Source organism: Parasteatoda tepidariorum, chromosome 3, assembly GCF_982258835.1.
Source record: "Parasteatoda tepidariorum strain Cologne lab strain chromosome 3, Ptep-v5.0, whole genome shotgun sequence".
Taxonomy (NCBI): domain Eukaryota; kingdom Metazoa; phylum Arthropoda; class Arachnida; order Araneae; family Theridiidae; genus Parasteatoda; species Parasteatoda tepidariorum.
This window is the reverse complement of record NC_141757.1, coordinates 45,833,712-45,858,662: the sequence shown is the minus strand read 5'-3', so window position 1 is coordinate 45,858,662 and position 24,951 is coordinate 45,833,712. Positions and strand designations below refer to the sequence as shown.

Genomic DNA, 24,951 nt, shown 5'->3' with positions numbered 1-24,951 from the left:
TACTTCTTATTTAAATTTGTAATTCAAGAGTTTTGTTTTGAACAGCCTAATAACAACTGTATAAAGTTGCGGCCCGCAATTTAACTGGTGCTTTTAATTGCGACCCCCGACCTCATGTAAGTTGGAAACTCCTGGTCTATTACAGTTGTTACCAACTGGCGGCCGCATCCGGCTCGCGAAGCCTTTTTTTGTGTCCCGCGTACTAAAATATATTAGTTGTCAATTTTCGTAAAAAATCTATATGGGTTTAAAATACTTCGTTTTAAAAAAAAATCTAAATTCTTCGTTTCTGTGAAATTTAACATACCAACGGTACAAAAAATTTATTTCTCAGGCTTTGCACCCAAGAAAATATTTTTTATTATTTGTAATTCAATACTTTTGTTTTGTACAACTTGATAAATATCTGACAGTAATATTTAATGTTTCTTCAAACATTAAAGAGTCCTACATAAAATTTTGATTAAGTTGCGGCCCGCCATTTGACTGGTGTTTTTAATTGCGGCCCCCGACCTCACGTAAGTTGGAAATTCCTGAACTAGACCTTCTGAACAAATTTTTAAAATTGGCGTTTTAGAAAAAGTATATTTTGAACATGACATATCCCTGCTCATGTGTCTTTTTACCAATGAAATGTGTACATCAAATTCTGGGTGTGTAAATATTACTGCTGGCAAGTTTTTTTTGTTTTAAATCACTTTGAGCAAATTATTCAATTACCAGAATAACTAATATGTGCCAAGGATAATTTTTTTCTTCCATCAGTGAATTGTGCTGCAATAGATACAGAATTGCCTTCCACTGCTAATCACAATCTTGATTTAGAAGCAGTCACCTGTTTTGGAAATTAATATTTTGCTGCTGTACGCAAAGGGAGAGATCTTTAGACTTTGACATTTGATTGACTAAGTACATATTTTCACGGGTTAAAATGCGAATTAAACTACTTACATACATGCAAATTAAATGTTCTCAGATGAAAGAGGTATTTCTCTCTGCCTGGTGTTCTTTTAACTTCATTCAGTTTTCTCAAAACTAAGACATTAACTTCTGGTCCCTCATAGTCAAACATAAGTTTATTAAGAAAGTGAGCATACTTGCACAAGCATCTTAACATATCAAGAACAGATATCTTTTTAAATACACTATCCAAATGAAAGAGCATCCCTTAATCTTGCCTTATTGTCTAGTATTTTTAACAATCTTTTTTGCTTTTATCTTTTCCAGTTACATAGAAAAGAATGGAATAATACAACTTGCAAGCACCCTCTAACTTTCTCAGTCATGTAATAAAAAGGCAGAGCATCGATTACTAGAACTAGGTTTACAGCAACCACACTACACATTCTCTTTGGCTATATATGATTGCAACAGAAGACCAAATGCAAAAGTCTTTGATAGTATTTCACTCACAGCTCTTATAAGGACATAGCCAGTTTCCTCTTATAATGCTTACTAATAGAATCGAAAAATATGAAGATTAAAAAAACATAGATAAAATAATAAAAATTTAACCCAAAAAAGATTAATAAATGACATAGTATCTTTCCTGTCCAAAGAATAGTGATATTTTCAATGATAATAGTGGCAGATAAGAACACTGTAATATTCCACCCATGAAAATTAAACTTTTTCTAAAAACGAATTAAAATGAAAAAATTTGCAATGCTTTTTATATTTAGTAATATGAAAACTTCAAAAACAAGGCATGCCATTTCTTTTACAATATGCATGTTACAAAATTTGTCTCTAGAAGGGATCTTTAAACTATATCTGACTTTAAGTATAGGTCTAAGCACCTCCACAATCCATTAGGAAAGTAAATATTTGCAAACATATGAAATAACTTGATACAAAAGCATTTACATGAGTACAACTTTATTTACACAATTTAATCTCTGTACAATATGACTTCGTTGGATGAACTTGGCAAATACAAAATGTTTACATACAGAGCTTCAATTTATTTACAAAAGATACACTATCAAGCTAATTTATTTTACATAACACCATATACACATGAGTGCATTAGGCTAATGCATTTCCCCCTTTGGCTACATAAGTATGCTTTATATAAAGTGATCTGTCATCAAAAGAATTTTTTTTTTTTTACAAGCTCAAAAGAAAAGGGGGGAAATGTCACTGCTCGTAGAAATACAACTGCATGAAATCTTCATAAATAAGCTGCAATTAAAGTCAAGAAACATATGGATAAACAAGCATACTATCTTATAGAATGTTAATTGATGTTCTATGACAAATAACATGATTTAAGATATGTACCTTTTAATTTAAAATAGTACACAGATATTTGTAAAACAATAGACATCTACATCTTTTAAGTTAAGTAATAAAAATATTTGAATTTCTATTGTCTTGTAATAATTAATAAAATTTAGCAATAAGTTTTTAGCAATTTTTAAAAAAATAAATAAATTTGAGAATTTTTTTTCAACCAAAATTTAAACAAAAAAATCATAACCAAAGAGGGAGAAAACTTAACACTGAATATTTAAACTTATCAACACACTTTTAGAAAATAATGTCCAATGAAATCTAATTACATGTGAGATGAATGACCTCGTAGAGCAGCTGCAGTTGCAGCAGCTGTAGCTTTTATATTATTTAAAGGTCCATTCATGTTTCTCCTCCATTTCTCTTGTTGTTGAAACTCTGTCATTGGCCTTCCACCAATGCCACACGTTCCAATTCCAACACGCCCATTAATGTTGTCAGGAGATGCAAAGATACTCTTTTTGACATGCCCCTTTTTATTAAATGCCTGAAAATGATGTTATTAAAAATTAAACCATTTGAAAATAAAAATTATAAATATTGTAACCTTTAAAAACAAAGTAACCTAAAACCAGTATGACAAAAATAAATAAACTTACCTTAGCATTAAATGAGTGCCACTTTACTTTTTCTTTTTCCCTTTCTTCTTCTAAAGCTTTCATTCTTTGAGCTTTCTTTTGTGCTTTTTTCTTTTTATAGTCTTTTTGAGCTTGTAATAATTGCTTCCTAAATTGAAAAGTTTATACATTCATATAATAACATAATTAAATATACATTATAAAGCTTTTTTCTGGAAATAATAAAGCTAAAACTATATAATGCTAATGAATAAAAAATGAATCTAATCAAACTCTGAGGTAAGAAAAATATAAACAGGATATTTATGTTTATAAACAAGTGCACCATCATCCTAAGAAAGGAAAATTTATTGTGAATTTTAGTGTTCAGTAGAGATTCTTCTGTAACTGTGACCATGTAAAGAATATGCACGAACTCAAATTTGTGTATTAAGCACGGGTATATGTAGGGACCAGCATAAAATTTAAATAGAAAAAAAAAAAACTTTTTTTTGGTCATTTAGTATGATAAAAATTTGGAATCAATCCATAACTTTTACACAAGGTGCTTTTACAGTTATATCACTGAAAATGCAGCCTGATGCTCATGAAATTATGATTTATACTTGTAGAGAGCTTTTTACCCTAAAACTTTTAATTTCATTACTGCAAATGTTAATTTGTAGATTGCTAAGTTTAAATTAAAGCTTTAAGATAAGAGTATTTATCAATACAATAGCATTAAATCTTCAGACTATTCAATCTAATAACTTAGCAAACTGAAAAACACTGAAAATTTTAATCTTTACATCAAGATATCAACTTATGCACCAAAGTACACAAATTTTTTTACCAACTACATGCTTAAATAATTGCGTGTTTATTTTAATTATCATCCAATGAGGGAAAACACACCTTTTCACCAACTAATTTAAGAAAAAAATTATTAGTTCATCCACTATCCTAAATAATGGACCTGCTCTGGAACAAAAAGAATATTTTTGGAAATGACACACAAATTATTTTTAGTTAATAGTTATAATATTTTTAGAATATATATATATATATATATATAGCTCAGTGAACTAATAAATATTTTCCTACACTGAAAGATCTAGATATATATTCCTAAAACAAAAAATTAACAAATGCAAACACATTTTTGAAGACATTGCATGATAGGGTTTAATTATGTTCTCTTTTTTTGTTTTCAATTATTAATCAATTATTCTGTGATTAATACAAATATTCATTCTTTTGAGGTCTTTCATTCTATTGAAGAGAATTTTTTTTATCCACTCCTCTTTTTCTCGTGAGAATTCTTCCCTCGTATGACTCAAGTAGTCCGGTTTAAACTAGTTTATTCTACCTCCACTTTCAACTACGGATGTCATTGCTAGTGATTTTAGCTGTTGCTAGAAGAATTTTCCTTACGATATTTGATAAGTCTTCGAGCTTTTTGGCGCTGATTGACTAACTATCCAGGCGTGTCATTTGCTGGAACTAATGGTGTTTATGCCTGGTTGTGGCGCGTCAGTGCAATTGAACCCCAGAGACAGTTGTGTGTGGATGTGTCTTCTCATTGTCTGGTACTCCGGGAGGAGACCCTTGTTCTGTAATGATTTTTTTATATTTAAATTGATAAAACTTTTCTTTGCCATATTAGTATTTTAATTTATTTAATTAAAGTGCACTATGAGAAATTGGCACATCATCCCATCAAAATTTTGAGATTTGGCTTAGATAAGTAGCTTAACCATTCTATTTTTTGAAGTGTGGAATGCCAACCATTCTGGCCATTACTGCTGCTTCTAAACATTAAAAAAAAAAAAAAAAAAAAAAAAAAAAAAAAATGCCAGTTGAAAATGTGTTTTAATTTAATTTTTGCTGCTCTGCAATCTATAAAGACTATAATTTTATCAACAAAAAAAAGTCAATTGTTGTTCGAATAAAAGTTCATATGTGAAGTCCCTATTTTATAAGATCTCTAAAATAATTGTCTTTAACTATTCCATGAGAATTAAATTATTAACTTCAAATGTTTATAAATTAATTGATAAAGACATGAATTAAATAATTTGAAATGACAAATCTGAAACAATATTTCTTTTTATTTTTTACTATGTTTGCTAAATAAAGTAAAATAAAAACAAAGAAACTTTAAATACTTAGTATCTTTAGTGGACGGCCCCCAGGTTAAAACTCCAGTGAATTTAAAATAGGAATTGAATCTTTTCTTTATCAAATTAAATTATTAAAAAGAAAACGAGAATTTCGAAAGGAAATAGCTCTTAAAAAAGAGCTTTTGCATATGTTTTGTCAAATGTTAATGGTAACCTTATTTTCTACTCTAAAGATACTGTGCATGCTAAGAAATAGCATTTTACATCTCACATATAGCATAGAAACATTAACTTTAGACTAGTATTTTAAAAATGGAGAACAAAGAATGTCTAAAATGGTATATAACCAAGAATTCTTTTTTTTCTTTTCAAAGAAGTTTTAGCCTCAGATCCTTATGAAAATCCAGTGTGTTGAACGTGTATGAAAAAGTAGTCAAGGCCACTAAAAAAATTTTCAATGAAAAATGGACAGGAAAATGTTGAACAACTTCTGAAGCATTTTAGGGGAGAAAACAGGTCAAATTTGCAAGAGTGCTCAACTCCTTATAAATTTCATAATTTTATTTAAAATGTAAATAAAAATCCTAAGTAAAGCTTATTCTAATAAAAATACATCTACCGGGTGCAAGCACTCAAAAAATATTTTTAAGCACTTTAAAAAAATATCATATAATTTGGACGAATTAAAAGAATGTGGAATATCTGGCTGGGAGGAAGCAAGATCTATTGCTAAAGACAGGAGGCGTTGGAGGGATATGCTGGAGGCCTTAAGTGCCCAAGGCACGTAGAGGATAAGTAAGTAAGTAAAAAAATATCATAATTAGGCAGGGTTGGAAAGTTTGTGACAATTGACGGTTTTATCTTGTTTTAACCATCATGTAAAAAAAATAATAAATAAACTTTTTGCATTGTTTTTGACAATTGTCAAAAATCGCGAAATTTTGAATCATGTATAATTAATGGCGTTCTTATATGCTACGGACCGAGAATACACCGAAATAGATCGGGTTGGATTAATTGTGAAAACGTTGAATAGAACAATATGAACTGCGTCTTTTTGCATAATTCGAAGCGAAAATCAACATAGTAAAGGAAAAACTTCATTTTGAAGAAGGGGAAATTAAGCACTTTTAAAAAACACTCAATGAAAAAAGTCCCTTTAAGGACTTTTAAAAAACAAAAATTCAAAAATAAGCACTTTTTAACAATGCTACGCACCCTGATCTATACTATATGTACTCCTATATTTACTTTATGCGGTGGCTGAGCGGTAGCGCTTCGCGCCACAGGCCCCTGGTTCGATCCTCGGGCCGGGCAAGGTTGACTCAGCCTTTCATCCCTTCAGTGGGTCGATAAATGAGCACCAAGCATGCTTGGGAACTAAACACTGGAGGTTCCGCGTTCGGCTGACCACCTGACTGGAACATCTGCTCCCGCACCTCAGAGTCCAAGGTCAAGAAAACTGAGGTGGGCACAGTAGGCCTTGGCCTTCTTGAGCTTTTGCGCCACTGAGTTTAGTTTAATATTGGTACTTGCAATAAATCCAGACTATCTGTACTCTTATTTTTACTTTGATCACTTGCAGAGCGCAATTTTAAAAGAAGAGTGCAAAACTACGTAAATTTTAATTTCATAATAAAAATATTATTACTAAACATTTGTTCAGCAAGAACTGATACCTGATACATATATATCGAATTAAAAAAATTAAGAGGAAACTATGGTGTTAAGTACTTAGTTTTCTAGATTCGAACTATTTTCTCTTCAAAAGGCTTTAAAAGTAATTCATTAATAACATGGCGAATTTTCCTTTTTTCCTATATGAATTTCTCCTATAGTTTTACCTTTCAGTACAGTAGGGAACCGATTATCCGGAACAATCGGGACCATCGCTATTCTGGATAACTGATTTTTCCGGTTTTCTGAATCAATAAAAAAAGCCGTTTTTTTTAGTGCTAAACCCAACTAAAAAAAAAAAGAAAAATTTGCAAATAATCTTAAAAAGAAGAAAAAACGATGAAGTAATACTCTAATGATTATTTCCAAAATGATGGTAAGGTAAACATCTTTCAAAAAAGAAAGAAAAATCCTAAAATCTTATGAGGAAAAAAAACATTTTCTTAAAAAAAAAATGGCCGGAAAACTAATCTAATTTTGTTCCGGATTTTTTGGTTTTCCGGTTTTCTGATTTCCGGATAACAGGTTCTGTACTGTACATAGCTTTTCCTAAAAATTTCAATTAGTAGTCCTATTATCAAGTTCTATTATTAATTCCATAATAAATCAATTTTAACATTTATTTGGTTTAAATTTAAAAAGTTACAGCATGAGCAAATCAGGGTTCATGCTCTACTATAAAAATAAAATTCAAATACTTTTCAAGGACTTTTTAAGACTTATTATAAAATTCTCAAGGACTTAAATTTTAGTTAAAGATAGACTAAAATTTAACATTTTAAACTAAAATGTTTTGACGATAAATGTTAGTCGATAATAGCAGTACTGAAAAATAAGACTTCCATTGCTCTCTCTTGATTTCGGAAAGTGATCTAAGTAAAAAAAAAAAAAAAAGGGTGATTGGCATCAAGTCGAGAATAAAATTCATGATGCATAAAAACGTCAGGTTTGAATTTTGCATTAAGGCTTATTTTAAGCTAGGTATACAACCTCGGAATAAGCAAAGATTCGCGCGAGAAGACGGGGTAGGGGGGAATGTTCTATATAATACTGTGATATCAATTAGATATTTAAAAACAACTCTGCAGGGAGACTTTTATTTAATATTTAAAGTGGCAGAAGCATTTAGACAGTGAAATTTAAATTGTTCTTAAATATAATTTTGAAATTTCGACCACTTTTCTATTTAAGAAAATCAATCAATTATTGGATGTTGCGGCTTGATTATCATTTTAAATTTATTACCAGTCAACCATTTTAAATTGAAACAGTTGCCAACTTTCACCTCAATACCTTCTGATAGATTCTTAGTAACAATTTTGGTCACTTTGACTTTTTTAATTAACCACTCATACTTGAATTAACTTTTTTTCAGTAGCATCGATCATACGCACTTGACATGGTCACGTGAATATGAACTGCAACAAGTAGTTTTCAAATCGAGTATAAATACGAAAATCGATGTTTGATATTACAACATCGATGTTTGATATCGCAAAATGCGTGAATACGAATAGCGACATTGGATTTTAAACTCGCGGAAAAACTAATTGCGCTAAAAAACCGCTTAAGTACAAATCGCGATATTAGATTTTTGAATTGCTTTAATGGGAATTGCAAGTGCGATTTTTGAATCACGCGAAAACGAATTGCAACACCAGGCATTAAAGTGGACAAAAATAAAAAAAGCTGAACCTTTACAACGCAGGTCACTAGGAGGAGGGGGGGGGTGTGTGTGCTCTATATGATACTGAGATTTATAAAAGCAACTTTTAACTATGCTGGGAGATTTTTATTCAATATTTAAAGTGGCAGAAGCATTTAGACAGTTAACTTTAAATTTTTCTTAAATATAATTTTAAAATTTTGACCACTAATATATTTAAAAAAATTAAACAATTATAGGAAGGCGCAACTATTAAATTACTTACTAATGAAAAATATATCACATCTTTACAGTAACTAATTCAAGAGAAAGCTTACTTCTTTCAAGAATCGCGATATTGGGTTTTAAAATCGTGTGAATATGAATCTTGATATTCGATTTTAAAATCACATGAATATGAATCGCGATTTTGGATTTCAAAATCGCGTGAATATGAATCACGAAATTGGATTTAAAAATGCGTGAATACGAATCGCGACGTTGGATTTTAAACTCACGAGAATACAAATCGCGATATTGGGTTTTAAAAACGCTTAAATACAAATCGCGATATTGGATTTTGAAATTGAGTGAATAGGAATTGCTAGTACGATTTTTAAATCGTGTAAAAAAATTGCAACACGTAAGTTTTAATTCAGTTAAATACAAAAATCGATGATTGATATTAAAATCGTTTGATTATAAATCGCGATTTTGGCAAATTCCGGTGCAGTTCCTAATATTTAAAATTCCAAAAATCAGCCAAACAAAAAAATATCGGCGCTCGAAACGAAACGCTTAGACTCCTTTCAACTCTATAGCAGAAGTCGCGGTAATCCGACTATCGTTCGGGCGGCTTGGGTTTCTCCAATAGGACTTCCCAAAAATTTTAGTTTTTGGAACACGGTCGGAAATTTTCAAAATTGGGGGGGGGGGGAAGCGGATTTCCGCTTTTTCGCGGAAATCTTTCATCCCTGCAACACATAATTTTTAAATAAGTCAAATACGAAGATCGATGATTGATATTAAAATCGCCTGAATAAGTATCGAGATTTTGTCAGAATTTGGCGGGGAAGTCATTCTCTCACACTTGCGTGCGTCAAAAAGTTAAACATAGAAATACTGGAAATAGGGCTGTTTTCCTGAGTTTTCGATACTTTTCAAGGTCATTTCGAATTTTTCAAGAATTTAATATCATTTTCAAGTACTTCTAGGGGCCCTTGAAAATCAAAATGAAATTCAAGTACTTTTCAAGGCTTTTTCAAGGCCGCGGGAACCCTGGCAAATGCATAAAAGGGTTTCTTAGCAACTAATATTAAGTTAATATTATTAATTAACAAACAGTTTTTTTATACAAAAGTTTCTTACATATCTTACTTTTGATACAAATGTTAGTCACACATCGTGTAATAAATAAATAAATTATTAAAATAAGGGGAAAAAAACATTCAAACTGTAATTATAAAAACGCACAATATAAAAACAAAAAAATTCTTCCATACCAAAGAAAATATACTTGAGCATATATTGTGGATCTGAAATATGTATCTTACAAAAAGTTTTCAGAAACGCAAACAAGCAGCACATATCAAAATCAAATTAACACACACATTAAAATTAACGGCTTTGGAGAAATAGCGTTCAAGTTTTGCCAAACAATATACAAAAGGTGTATTTGGGAGCTTATTTTTTATGGCAATATTCGCGTATGCACTATAAAGCTCAAAATAGAGACAGTGTTAAGGCTAGTGAGAAATAAACACCTTATGCAAAAGCTCTCTAATAACAATTGTTTGTACTAATAGTGATTGTTTTGGACCTACATGTAAATAATTAATCATCAATTTTTTAAAAAAAAAACCACTTGACATAAAAATAGCATTCATTTGCAATTTATATTCACAATTTTGCAATAAAATTTTATATGAAGGGGCTAATTATTGGTCAAGATCAGAGAATATGAAGACATCGAACAAGTGGGCAAAATATAGTTAATTGAATCCTGCACGTCATTGTCAGTATTTGCGAGTTACAAATCGCACCAATTTTGTTGTAAAGGGAAGGGAAAATTTAACGTATGGGTTACCAGAAAGTGAAAGATTTGTGTCTTAGTGCGAAAAGGCCAAAAACGGGACATAAATGCAGAAAGATTCTGAAAAATGCAGTGTTGGAAGTCATGAAAGTGCTAGCAGCTTATTCTTGTTACACACTTGTTATCTTGCAGATGTGACCTTGTTATTTGTATGTTCTATCAAAATCTTTCTGTTTAAGAGCTCCAGTGTATAAAAATAAACTCATTGAAAATACATTTAATTAAATTAGAAACAGAGATATTACACACTACTCGTTATCATAAAATAAAATCTAACAATAATCCTTTTGGAAAAGAAAATATTTTTAGCTTGATCCAGCCAGAAACTAGCTGCAGCTAGTTTCTTAAAACTGAAAACTTCCAGTTTATCAAAGGCAGCTTTCTGTCGTGTTATACTTAGTTCTGCACTAATCTCTTCACTGATAAGGTATTCCTCAAGTGACCGAAAATTCAAAGTAACCATCACTAATTCCAGCCGGAGAGTAATAAAACACTCAGCTTTTGAAATATTTTAACTTTTTAAAAAAATCATTTCTTACAGTATAATGTTAAACAGCACTGATCATGGCTCATTCGGCGATTTACAGATCAGGTTAAAAAAATTACTATATTTTTGAAAAAGTGACTTTTCTAATGGAATAGTGACTATAAAGACCTCATATTCTAAGAGACCTGCTGCAATCATTGCGATATTTAGTAATTTTTAATCACTAATTAAAAACCAAAACACCCAAATAACTTATTATTGCCCGCATGGAAACTGAATATTTTCAGCAAAAATATTTCTTGAATGATTTGAAAATGTGGTTTATCATCGAAGAGCACTAATTTATCATTGAAGTGCCTTTATTTTATATATGTCTATTTCATATAAAATAAACTTAAAACAAAATAATTTACCTTGACTTTGATGCACTTTCTGATAACTCTCCAAGTTCTTTATCAAGAGGTTTCAATTGCTTTATCTAAAACATTGAATAAAATAGTTTAATATATAGTGCAATATAAAGAAATAAGAAATTTTAACATAATATTAATAACTACTTACATCAGCAACATCAGTATTACCATAAGCAACAAAGTTCACAGTACACTGACCATCTTCTGTTATATCTTCAATTATTGCTTCATAAAATCTAAATGTTAAAAATATAAAAATGGTTTAGTTTATATCTTAAACATTAAAATTCATTGATACAGCATCACAATTACAGGGAACAAAAAAACAGGGTACAAAAACAAATTATCTTTACAAACCAAACATAGTAAAAAAACAAAATCCATCTTGTAAAAATGAAACCACTTCAATTAACCTTTTAAAAGCTTGATAAATAAGGAAGAAAGAAATCCACAATTAAAATATGATAAAGTATCACTTTCTAAATATAAATTACTTCGAAAACTAAATTAGAACATTGAAACTTTAAAATTATATTATTCATAAATTATATTATTATTTATAAATTATGTTTATTATTTTTATTTTAGCTACACTGTGGTGAACAGTGGAAAGTTTTTTGGAATGAATTAGCAACTATACTTTCATTCCAACAGTAACCATCACTTGAGCAACTTTAATGCCCTTCATGTCACTTTTTAAAATGGCTAGCGTTAATCATTATCCCTTCCTAGAAAACAATGGGCATCATTTTTTCCTCCAAGAAGACTATTTTCAGTCTTAGTCAGCTCAGCCAACTTTGCCGTCATTTATAATTAATGTGAATACAAATCAAGATGAGATATTTTAAAATCGCATTAAAACGAGTCGCAATGTGTCATTATTAAATAGCGTGAATATGAATAGTGGTGAGTGATATGTAAATGGCAGCACACCTTTAAATGGCGTGATATGCAATTTTAAAACTGTTTGAATACTAACTGCGATATGTGATTTTCAAATTGCAAGAAGACGAATTAGAATGTATGACTTTTAAATCGGAACAAATCACGATGTACAGTACAGAACCCGTAATCCGGAAATCAGAAAACCGGAATGAAATTCGATAAATTTTCCCGCCATTTTCAAAAAAAGAACATTTTTTTTCCTCATAAGATTTTAGGATTTTTATTTCTATTTTGAAAGATGTTCACCTTACCAGCATTTTGGAAATAATCATTAGATTATTACTTCGTTTTAATATTATTTCCAATTTTTTTTTTAAGTTTGGTTTAACGTTAAAAAAAAAACGGCTTTTTGTAGCGATTCAGAAAACCGGAAAAATCAGTTATCCGGAATAGCGATGGTCCCGATCGTTCCGGATAATCGGTTCCCTACTGTATATGAACCGTGATTGCGGGTGCCCAATTGAGTGAAAAAACAAATTTTGGGGTTATTATCATTAGTTGTATAGTGTGAAAAAAATAAAATAAATAGCGAGACTAAGAGAATAACTTTTGATCTGATGATAGAAATTTTACATACTAAAATTTAATTTAAATGGTTAGAGAGGGTGACCATTATGGTTATTAATTAGTACAGATGATATTTTAATTTTAAGTAAAAAAATTTGACGCAAAACGCACTTTCTCTGAATAAGCATAAGGATTCTGAACCTCAAAATATAGGGGGACGCCACAATCTTGGAAATAATATTATTAGTTTGATCAAGCGAGTGGTCTAGACATTGGACCCCTTAATGTTAATTTAAATGTTTGCTAATTTCACTATATTTCAAGAAATGTTTCAGTGAATTGAAAATTTTCTGAACTCAATTTTAAAATGAGTTTATAATTTCTAATATTTTATTTAATAGTACAAAAAAATAGAATTCTTGAGTATATAAATTTTACTTTAAGGCAAAATACAAAATTGGTCAGATAGTTACTGAGACCTTTTAACTATGACTTTTTCTAAAATTCAATATCACGAAAATTACTCAACAAATTTTGTATTTTTCCATATAAAATTACATTCTTTAAAATCATGTGGAAATTTGTATACCTTATAATTCAAAAATTTTTCAAATATTATTAAAGGAAATATTAAATAATGATAAATAATTATTACATTCAACTTTATTTTGCATAGAATTGTCTTTAGATAAATGAATTTTATAATTATGAGTAAAAATATTTCAATTTGCTTAAAAATTTCCAGATATGGTGAAATACGTAATAAGTAAAACGAACATTAATTGGAGAACAAGTTAAACTGCTTTCCTAACTAAACTAGTTGGTGCTTTGTTTATTTTTCGTGCCTTTATATTACAGGGATGAGATTAGCCAAAAGGCAAAAAAGCTGAATTTCCACTATTGTAAATTTTACGCAAGCGCAACGCTTTAATAATAAATTCCAGACAGTTTAAGGTAATAACTAATGTGTTGACATACAATTGTGTACTGATATATTGTTATATAAATGATTACATTGATACTTAACATTTAGTGAAAATAAAAATTACCAATTGAAAAAATAAAGCTGGAAATTATATTTTTCCTCAGTTCACATAAGAGACAATTATTACTTGAAAAACTACCTGGTTTAGCAAACTAAAACTACTGAGAATATACATTAATATTTCATTTCTTTTAATAAATACTGTTATGTGATTTATAGCAAATATATCAGTAATATTACTTTTTAAATTATATTGGAAAAAAAAACTTTAACAATGGACCGAATCATTATGTTCATATTATAGTCTAATCTAACTAGAGCCCTTTGAAACATATCAATAACAGTGAAGTAGAAATATATAGTAACTCCTTAACATACAGAAATTGCTATTTTAGTTTGAAAAATTACATGACAATCAGCAACAGTTTTAATTGTTTTATATTTGATAAGAATTTTGCATTTTATAGCATAAATAATAGATCAAATTATAATAGATCAATTATAAATCAAATTTTGATGAGTTAATTAACTCTTTTTTAAAAAATTTTTTTTTTTTTAATTAAATCCCTTTTTAAGTGATTGCTTTCGTTTGCTATATCTTTTATGTTTGCTATACTTAGTCGTTAGTCCATCTTCAAACATCTTGTGACAAATGCCTATTTTTTCTTCTTTGCAAGCACAGAAAGTAAGTTTTGAATATATTCCCTTCCAGTTTCTCTGATGTTGTAACACTTACATATACTAATAATCGTCGTTAGAAAAACAGTCACCTTTATAGTAACTAATTTTTAAAAAAAATTTACTTCTTACTAGAATCGCGATAGTTGATTTGAAAATTGCATGAATATGGATAACAATTATGGATTTTGAAATCACATGAATATGAAACTAGATATACGATTTGGAAAATGAGGAAATACAAACTGGGATATAGAATTTTTAAAATGCGTAAATACAAATCATGATTCATAATTTTTAGATCGCGTAAATACGAATCATGATGCGTAATTTTTAGATTGCATAAATAAGAATTATGCATAATTTTTAGAATTCGTAAATGCGAATCCCAATGCCTTATTTTAAAATCACGTATAAATACTAAAATCAATGTTTGATATTATAAACCGCATGAACAAATCAAGACATTAATTTTAAACTTGCGTGAATACGAATCACTTTATAGGTTTTTAAAAAGGCGTAAATACGAATCACAATATCAGATTTTTAAATCTCGTAAATAAGAATCGCAACGTGCAATATTCAAATCGCGTGAATAAGAATTGCAACACGCAAATATGAAAAGCTATGTTTGATATTAAAATCATGTGAATAAGAATCGAGATATTAGTAGATTCCAGGCTTGGGACCTCTAAAAGGCTTGTCAGAAGCAGTGTCGTTTGAACTACAAAAATCGGATCTATCTGGAGGGCGGGTAAAAAATTCGGAAAATCTTATCTGCTGCGAGTAAAAGGAGAGAAAATAGCTATAATAAGTAAAAATGAGAAAGGATTGCTAGCTATGCAGTTTGAATTTTCTGTTTCTCTTTGAAAATCAGTAAATTTTCTGAAAAAGCGGAATGCTTATAAAAAAAAGTGAAATTTTTAGAAAAATCTGAATTTTTGATTAAAAAAAACTGAAATTCAAGAGATAAAAGTGAAAAAAGCGGAAATCCGCTAAAAAGCGGAAAAATCTCATCCCTGATATTAAGTCCTTTATGTGTTAATGGAATAAATTTTGTTTTTAGCGTCAATAGTAAGTCTAATATTTTTAGCTGCCAGTGCAAGTGCAGAAAGCACCACTCACCACCTTCTGGCTTCAGCCAATATCATCTGAGAAGAAAATCATCTAAGCAAGGGTTATCAGAAAGCAGTAGCAAAATAGCAGTAATTCTCGATAAAAACTCAACTGTTTTTATCGAGACAAAATAAATGTATGAAGTTATGGGAAAGGAAGAGGGTTTATAATTATCACTTTTTTCTACATGGAGTGTTTTCATGGCACCAACACTGCAATAACAGTCGCCAACAATGGAAGTAGACTATTAATTATTGCTCTCTACGAAGACATGGTGCGCCTTTTGTTCATCTTGTTTTCCGGCATAAAATTAAATTTTTTTTCCTTAACTGAAGATTATTTTCTAGAAATATTTTAATAGTTACGATCTTAGAAATTCAATTTTAATTTTAAAAAATGAAAATTGATTAAGGAAGTTTATTTATTCCAGAATTTTAAGAAATTTAGGGACAACTTCAAGCCTTGAAATTAGTAAAGAATTTTTACAGTATACATTGGAAAGTAAATTGAAAAAACTGTATTAAAAACATTGTTGTTGCAAAAAAAAAATTTTTTTTTTTTTCTTCATATAATACTATTACGATTTTTGAAAATTGTCAAACCGAGGCAAATAATGTTTAACACACATCCCCGATTCTCATATTTCTTACAAAAAAAATGTAGAGATAAAAATTGTGAAACATATACAGGCAATGCTTGACACAAGAACTCTTGTGGTCCAAACATAAATGAACATCATAAAATGATATTAGAATATTGTAAGTAAACACCAAACTACTGCAAGTATTTATTTATTATAAAAATTAAATGTAATAATTGGTAATACAGTCAAACCCCGCTATAGTGAACCTTCAAGGGACCGAAATTTCGGTTCACTATAACCATTACGCAGGCAATTTCACCAATGGCTCCCAAACTCCTCCCTTTTATTACATTATATTCATATAAATGACTAAAAAATATTATGTAGTAGCAAAAAATGTGTTATTTTTCATCACTCTTCGTCTTGCATACGAAAAAAATTAGTAATCTTTAGCTGATGAGCAATCCTCAACATCAGATATGGAAACACTTCCAGACTCTCAAAGAATTTTTCCTGAATTTCTGTTATTCCGCTTTTTGAACCTGTCCAACCTGCCATTCGAGCACATAAAAGTAGTTTCTATAGATGGTTTTAAAAATCGGTATATGCATTTATTTTGAAGTAGAAATTTCAAAATTATTACAAAGAAAATGAAGGGGGGAAATCAGTCGAAGACAGAAAAAAGTTCATTATATCCAACTTCCTCACTTTTTTGGTTCACTATATGCACTAAAAATAACATTATTCGTGTATAGCAAGGCACGGGACGGAGCATTTCGTTCACTATATCCGGGAATTCACTATAAGTCGTGTTCATTATAGCGGGGTTTGACTGTAGTGCAATTTTTTTGCGAACTATTAAAATTACATTTAAATTGTTCAAATTGCGTTTTTTTTAAAAAAAAAATATTATAAAATGTTCTATAATAACACAGCGCATAGCCTGTTTATGTTATTTTAATTTATTGGTCTCATAGCTACATTTAAAGAAGAAAAACTTTACAGAAATGAGTTCTGACTAAAATAATCAGATAGCACTGTGTGCAGATGTTACCAATAATTAGTGGTTTTGGAATTACTCTCTGATTCACTTCATTCAAAATTTTTAATCTCTCTTCGGAGTATAAATCATTAATCTGGTAACCAGTAAACATTCTTTCCAAATAATATATGTCCAAAGGACTACAAAGTTTAACAAGGTTCCCACTGATTCTCAGAAATAAAATTCTGTGACTTTTTTCATTGTTTCATTAATAAAAAATAGTCAATTTAATTTTACGTAATCCCAGGTAATACAGGAAAATTACAACATAATTTCAGTTCTAATTTTATCAAAAGAATGTATATTTATATATATATATTTTTATTGGAATAGCTAATATATATTTTTATTAGAAAAGCAAATTTTTTATTTGTAATGCTAAACATTAGATATTGTGAGGAAACCTGAAAAAATTGAATTACTACAACAAGTAATTGTAATAGATGTTAAAATTATTTAACTTCAGACTCATTCAGAGGATTACTGTTACTGCCAATTCATTGTAAAAAGAAAAATTCAGAAAGTAATATCGGAATTAACAGTTCAATTCAGCATTACGATCAAAATGGAATTGTCACAAGGTCAGGTGAATTGAATTAAGCATATCAAAAATTTATTTCACATACTGATTGTCTTCTGACCAAGGTGCAAGACATGCATCACCAGCTGTCCACTTATAGCCGTACGTTCCAAATTCTCTGTTGGTCTCGTCATTATAGGAACCAGGTGCTTTATCAGCATTGGCAGCAATTAGATCTGTAGTTAAGTGAATTACTTCCTGAAACATAACATCATTTTAGAAACAGATACAAGTAGGTTTCTTTTTTCTTCCTATAAATTCAAAATATTTCACAGAAGCATTGCAAAAAAGAACATATGAAACATAAATATTTTAAAATTTATTCTTTTTTTTAAAAAAAAAATAAATGTCCTTTCTTACTTTATGAACTACTTAAAATAGACACCAAAATTTATTACGAGAATATATATAAAAAGATTGCATTAACACAAACTTATTTGCATTATAGTACATATTTAATACCTAGCTAGGTGCTTATTCAAATAGAAAAAGTTCAAATTATACAACTAATTCCTTTTACAAATAAAAAAAATTTAGTGAATTTATTTATAAAAAAAAATATTTAGAATAATCTATACTTTGAGTTATTAGTTTAATTTTATTTCTATGTTTTACAAATTTTACTTTTATCAAAATTAACAATCTATCCCTGAATGTATTGAATAAGAAACCCAATCATTTGGGAATAATTTTGACAAAAATAAAATATCTAGCCTAACTGCATACTTTAGAAAAAGTACATAATAAAATATAAGTTTTCTTTAAAAAGATTAGACATGACTTGATTCATAATTTTAAACATAAAAAGCGAGAAAACTCAAAAAATGAATAATTCTCACAGGGTTTCTAGCTCAATTTCAGAAAGAAAATAAACCTGATTTTGTTTCCTTCTCTATTATATTTAATTTTTAAAATGTCACTTAAGCATTTTTTTCAAAAAAAATAAATAAATAAATAAATCTTTTTTATTTTATATTTGAGTAAATGCAAAATGGCTAAGATTTTTTTTTACTTCGAACACAGACTGATCTCTTGAAATTATTATTATTTTTTTAGCTACTGGTCACATATATATCTATAATTCATTAATTAATTTTCATTAATTTTCAAGTTTGTAGTAGAACAAAAAAAAAAAAAAAAAAAAAAAAAAAAAAAAAAAAAAAAAAAAAACTTATTTATTTGGATAGAGTATTTTAGTCAAAATCCATTCACATGAAAATTCCATGTATTTCTGATGAAAGAAATCCTGTTTAGGGTTTAATATTAATGGTTTTGTCATTCGTAATATAAAACATCTTTAAAATTGTTCTTTTTCCTCTACAAATTTTATTTATAACAATACTGTTAATCATTTCATTGATATGATTCTGCTATAAAATTTGAAGATAAAATGCTACATACTCAACCTACCTTTAAAATATAAATGTAAAAACAAAACTGATGTCTTACTGTTCTGTATTAATCCTTTCAGAAGCAGCAACGGCAACTTTGACAAGAAATTACTGGACAAACCAGTAACCAAACTTATTAAGGCAGTAGACTTGAGATTTTCTACATTTCCGCAGACTGAAAAATTGATACTTAAAAACTTTATACCTTTTCACAGTAAAAGAATACCACAGCATATCACTTAGCAAAAAAGTTTTAACTATGTTGCTTTTAGCCTATTTAAATATTTGACCGATTTTATTTAAATACAGTAACATTTAAGGATGAGTACAAAATAAGTCATAACCTAATAATGCATTCTTTTACCCTTGATCCAACATTACATTTAATGTGCATGAAGCAATATTCAAAATACCAGATACTCACAATTAGTTAATAATTAAGAACTGAATTGCTCTATCCTGTTTTCAAGTAAATGCTTCAAATTTTTCGTAATACAAAAAGAAAAGAAAAAAATCTAAAACATTTCCATACAAATACCTAAAACTTGTTCACCAGCTCTTTTTTTTTTTCACTTCAATTAACCATGAATTATTTCTAATTCTTTCAAAGTGTGTTAAGTCTCACAATATTTGGAAGAAATTAAAACACATACCTGTGTTATAATTAATAATGATCTTAAAAGATTAAAAAAAAAATTTATTAATCATAAATTTTATTCCAAGCACACTGTTAATGCAAGATAAAAAAAACAAAAAAAAAAAACAATTTATTTTCTCAAAAAAAAAAGTTAAAGGACAGGGTTAAAGGAACATTATTGGGTTTGACATGTAAATCATAGTATTTTTTAATTAGAAATTTAAAAAAAAAAAGTTAAATTCAACAAGTTTTTTCTACAAATAAATTTTTACAGAACAGAAAAACATAAAACTTACCTGCAAATCCTTTTTCAGTTTTAACAATTCTTCACTATCTGGTTCATTAGTAAGAGCAGCTTCTACCTAAAACAGAACAATTTTAAAATAAATGTTATTGCATTTATTATAGATCATTTAACCATAGCAACAACTCTCCTGCATTCATAAATTATATTTTTATTTAATATTTTATTAATACTAAACACATAAAATGTTATGGCATTTGGCCAAATTCAGTTTTATTTTTCTTTTAAAATATTTTACATAAATATAAGAATACATTAAGATATGAATATATACAATAAGATATGATAAAAATTGAAGCACAAATATTTACATTCAATAAGTCGTTTGGCCAATAACCCTCAATTTCAAGATAGAAATCTAGTTTTTTAAATCTAAAAGTAATCTGCCAACCTTGAAATCAGAAATAAATTTTCTTTTTTGAGTTCACACAGTTTACAAAAACAAATTTTTGAAATATGCTAGACATTTAAAATAAATTTAAAATTTCTAAACAGAAAAAAAAAAAAATTCTGTAATAAATATAATGGAAAAGCTATAAAAATAAAATCAACTGCCTTGGAAGATTTATTTAAACAGTATTTCATGTTACTTAATTAATAGAAAACTCTGAGAATACATATCAGGATGTAGAAAATGGCAAAACCATGATAGTAATCAAAATTACCAAACCCTTACTAGCATGGGTGAATGATTTATGATAGCCTAAAATTCCTTGCCATTATCTTCATGGAAGGAGAGGAACATAAAACTAACAAAATCGGCATAAATCAATTCATTTCCCAATATGAGCAGTTTATAAGGACTTTAACACAAGTGTAATAAATGTGAAATTGCTCCGTAAATGCAAAAATTATTTTTTAAAAATTTTGCATTAGTTTGCTAGGGAATGGTCTTTATCACATTAGTAATAATTTTTTTAAAAATTTAGTTATTTTTGTTACTTATGTCATTGTTTGGTTGTTATCAAAATTTGATTTGTTTAACCTAGATACTAATACAGAAATCTACCCAATAAATTGCAGCAACACACAGTACATACATTTTTTATAAATAAGTAAATCAGCATGTGAAAGTTGCTCAATGCACATGCATGAAAGTCTTTTCTTTTCTTGGAAAGAATATATTGGGTAGATTTTCACATCTTAGAGCTCAAAATATATGCTACATCTTATAACTTTTTGGAACCAATTTACATTATATTTACATAATTTTGTTCTTTGTGAAATTTTAATTACATTGTGTAATATAAACATATCATTCTAGACAGGATTTGCAAGACTGGATGCCCCGTCTACCCCCCAACTAAAAATTTTCATCCCACATGTCCTACGAACCTATTTATGCAATCTAAGGGGCTAAAAAGGAAAGGCCCCAATGATTTTTTGGTAAATCCACATGGTTTCCTGATCGCTTTTTGGCAGTAATAAATAGCGTCACGGCCGTGATTAACTGTTTTTTCGACTGCTTCCCTATGATTTATTTCAAATTCCGACATTTTTAATACATAAGTACAACATGCACATTTTACACTCGAGCTATCGCTACTTTGAAGCATTCGATTTGTGACAATTCCATCGTAATTTCACGTCCTACGATGATAATCTTTTTTAGAAGCTATTTATCATTTCAGCAGCCCTTTTCACACAATTTTTCAAATTCCATATTTATTACGACTCTCGAAATTTGAATTATCACTATTTAAAGTGTTTGATTCGCGACGATTTTATCTCAATTTCACGTTTAATAATGGCTTTTTCGGAAGTCATTAATCATTTTACGGCTCTTCTATGTGGTTTTTTAAATACCGATATGTTTAATATGATGTACGAAATTCAAACTTAAGTTATCACAATTTGATGCGTTTGATTCATGAAGATTCTATCATAACTTCTCGCCGTTGTTTGATAGGTTTTATGGCAGTTACTTATCATTTTATCGTCCTCTTTCACATGATTACTCAAAACCTGATACTTCTAATATAATATTATTACAACATTTGATTCATGAAGATTTCATCGTAATTTCTCGTCGTCAGATGATATTGGATCGTTCTGAAAGTTAGTGTCTACCCTGCAATACTAGATAATGTATTGGCAAGAACTTTCCAGAAAACGTAATAGTTCTATTTTCTCTGATATTTTTATAAGATTTAATACGACGTTCAAATTTCAGTTATCACTTCTTAAAAAGTGCAACAATTCCGTCATCATTAATGCCATTTGGAGTTTATTTATCATATTTTGGGCTTTTCACACATGGTTTTTCAAACTACTATATATAATACGTTATTATGACACATGAATTTCAAACTTAAGGTATCACTTTTAAGACATTTACTTCGTAACAAATCAATTGTAAATCCACATTGTTTTCTGGTCATTTCCACTTGTTTAGTCTTATTCTGACAATTATAACAAGCTTATTCTGGTTATTACAAGCTCAATTTAGATAGATTCTATCTTAAATCATTATCGTTTATGGATCCTTTTTTATTTTATTTTTACAGCTGTTTGCCATTAATTGACTATTCCCAGCCTTGTAGTTTTTTCGATTTTGCTTCATATTGAAATAAGTATCAATAGTATCACTGAGTATACAGGATAATTCTTTATTACATCCAATTTATAATAAAATGCATAATATAACATGATAATAAGTGACTAACAATTACAATTAACAAGTATAATATTATCACTCTTTAAAATAAAATCTACTGTCTTTTAAGATTCATCAAGCAGTATTGCTAAATAATAGAAGATAAAATGAACTTTTAATAAAAAAAATAAATAAAATTCTGAGAATACATTTTTGAATGTTGAAAATTGCAAAACCATGATAGTTATCAAGATTAGTAAACCTTACTAGCATGGGTGAATAATTTTCATTAATTTATGATAGCCTAAAATCCCTTGCCAATATCTTCATGGTAGGAGAGGAACAGCCATCAAAAAATAAAACAGATAAAACCAAATTCAATCATCATATTACCAATACCAACAGTTTACAATAATTTTAACAATGTAATAAATGTGGGATAGATCCATATCTATACCTATTCATGACAACAACCATCACTTCAGTTTCAAATTAATTTTGCACATGCAAGATATACTTTTAAGCAGGGTTGGGTTTTTGCCGTCAAAAACTGGTTTTTGGCATGACAGTGGTAAAAACTGTGTTTTTACTGGTAAAAACTGTCAAAAACCTACTGTTTTCATTAATTTATGGCATATAGCGGGAATATATTATTTTCACATAATTGCCTTTATAAATGAATGTTGTAAATGATTGCTATTGATTTTGCAACTATATATGTGTATTCTTATAGAAGGATATACAGTCATACAGAAATATTGAAACTCTAAAAGGATTTCCCAGGTTTTTTTATGTCTCATTTCTGTGTAAAATATTGAAAGCAAAATTGATAAGAAAAGTTTATTTTATGAAGCTTTCTTTTTATGGGTACATGTGTTTCTCATAGCAAGATTTTAAGAATGAAAGTAATCAATCTTGACATTCTTCAGTAATGTAATATGCCAAACAAAATGATGCTTGGAAATGTTGAAATTTTTTTTTAGTATCCTAATATTTTACTTCAAATAGTACGTTTTGATATATTCATGTTGGGAAAATGCAAGAATCAGTTTTTAAATATTTTTAAACAACTTTTTTTCTAATTTTATTGTCCAAAAATGAATTAATTTAAAATTATAAGCAGTTAAACTCAAATAAAAATACAGTTTTACCAAAACTATGGGTTTTTGACATGATGGTAAAAACCGTCATGTGTCAAAAACTTGCCAACCCTGCTTTTAAGATATATAGGATATCTTTATTCAAATGTTGAAAATTGCAAAACCATGATAGTAATCAAGATTAGCAAACCCTTACTAGCATGGGTGAATAATTTTCATTGATTTATGATAGCCTAAAATCCCTGGCCAATATCTTCATGGCAGGAGAGGAACAGCCATCAAAACATAGGACTAACAAAATCCGCATAACCAAATTCAAACATCATTTACCAATTTCAACAGTTTGCAATAATTTTAACAATGTAATGAATGTGGGATACAACCATCACTGAGGTATTAAAAGGTTTTTGCACTTGCAAAATATACCTTTAAGATACATATTTTTTATAAGTGGAAAGTTGCTCAATGCACATGCATGAAAGTTTATTTTTTCAGGGAAGAATAATAATATATAGGAAAATGTCACATTTTATAGCTTAAATGTTACTAATTTTAAAAATACAAAATTTTTAATCCATTACTTAATATCTTATGGTTTTTATGAGACCAATTTATAAATTAAACTTAAATGATGAGTAAGAGACACTAAGAGAAGGAATTAAATTTGTTCTTTGCTGATTTTTAATTACTTAGAGCAAACAATTTTTGAAGCTTACTAAACTAATTTTTGGACACCAAATTACGCGATTGCTCTCAAGACCTTCGGGAGATCGAGATGGCCAACATCAATTAATGCAATGCAAATAATTTTAGGTCAATTAAGAGATCATAAGATAATAACCTGTTGTAACTGAAGTTGATAACTCTGTAAATTTGATGATAGATCTTCAGCCATAATTTGGATTAGTTTTATCGTTCTTTAATGCGCAATACTGAACAATAACAATAAAATTCTTGAATCAAGAATCCAACATGGAGGATAAATAAGAAAAAGATATCGATTAAATATATATCGAAATATAAACTTAAAACTGTTTTCAAACTAATTTTTTTTATCAAAATCTTTTTTACTTATTCCTTGAAATTCAAATTATGAGACATTAGAATCGTTAAAAAAATTCTCAATCAGGTTATTTATTCCCTTGAACTTTCAAATCACGTGTACGCTCTCCGCAAATAGCCTGGATCCAGTGGGAAT

At 28.7% G+C, this 24,951-nt stretch overlaps 1 protein-coding gene and 2 non-coding genes across 3 annotated transcripts; all 3 read right to left on the bottom strand.

The window, feature by feature from the left end:
* Nucleotides 1–1,861: 1,861 nt before the first annotated feature.
* Spf30 (survival of motor neuron-related-splicing factor 30) lies at nucleotides 1,862–24,951 on the bottom strand. The gene is made up of 7 exons (XM_016061836.4): nucleotides 24,595–24,951; nucleotides 20,050–20,115; nucleotides 17,772–17,923; nucleotides 11,438–11,525; nucleotides 11,290–11,354; nucleotides 2,895–3,021; nucleotides 1,862–2,782 (listed from the first exon to the last, which is right to left on the bottom strand). Exons 1-7 carry the CDS (start codon nucleotides 24,646–24,648, stop codon nucleotides 2,561–2,563), a joined length of 774 nt encoding a protein of 257 aa, XP_015917322.1. The 5' UTR covers nucleotides 24,649–24,951; the 3' UTR covers nucleotides 1,862–2,560.
* On the bottom strand, nucleotides 22,869–23,005 carry LOC122268745 (small nucleolar RNA SNORA79). Its single transcript, XR_006224668.2, has one exon. It is a non-coding gene; the product is annotated as a small nucleolar RNA SNORA79 (small nucleolar RNA).
* LOC122268744 (small nucleolar RNA SNORA79) lies at nucleotides 23,897–24,034 on the bottom strand. The gene has a single exon (XR_006224667.2). It is a non-coding gene; the product is annotated as a small nucleolar RNA SNORA79 (small nucleolar RNA).

What these genes read in the sequence shown, in the direction of transcription:
- Spf30 (XM_016061836.4), bottom strand. Translation starts at nt 24,648, where the DNA reads ATGGCTGAAGATCTATCATCAAATTTACAGAGTTATCAACTTCAGTTA. An exon ending in GAAAGTGCATCAAAGTCAAG is followed by an intron (nt 3,022 to 11,289) that starts GTAAATTATTTT and finishes TTTTCAATTTAG; the next exon opens with GAAGCAATTATTACAAGCTC. An exon ending in GGCACTCATTTAATGCTAAG is followed by an intron (nt 2,783 to 2,894) that starts GTAAGTTTATTT and finishes CATCATTTTCAG; the next exon opens with GCATTTAATAAAAAGGGGCA.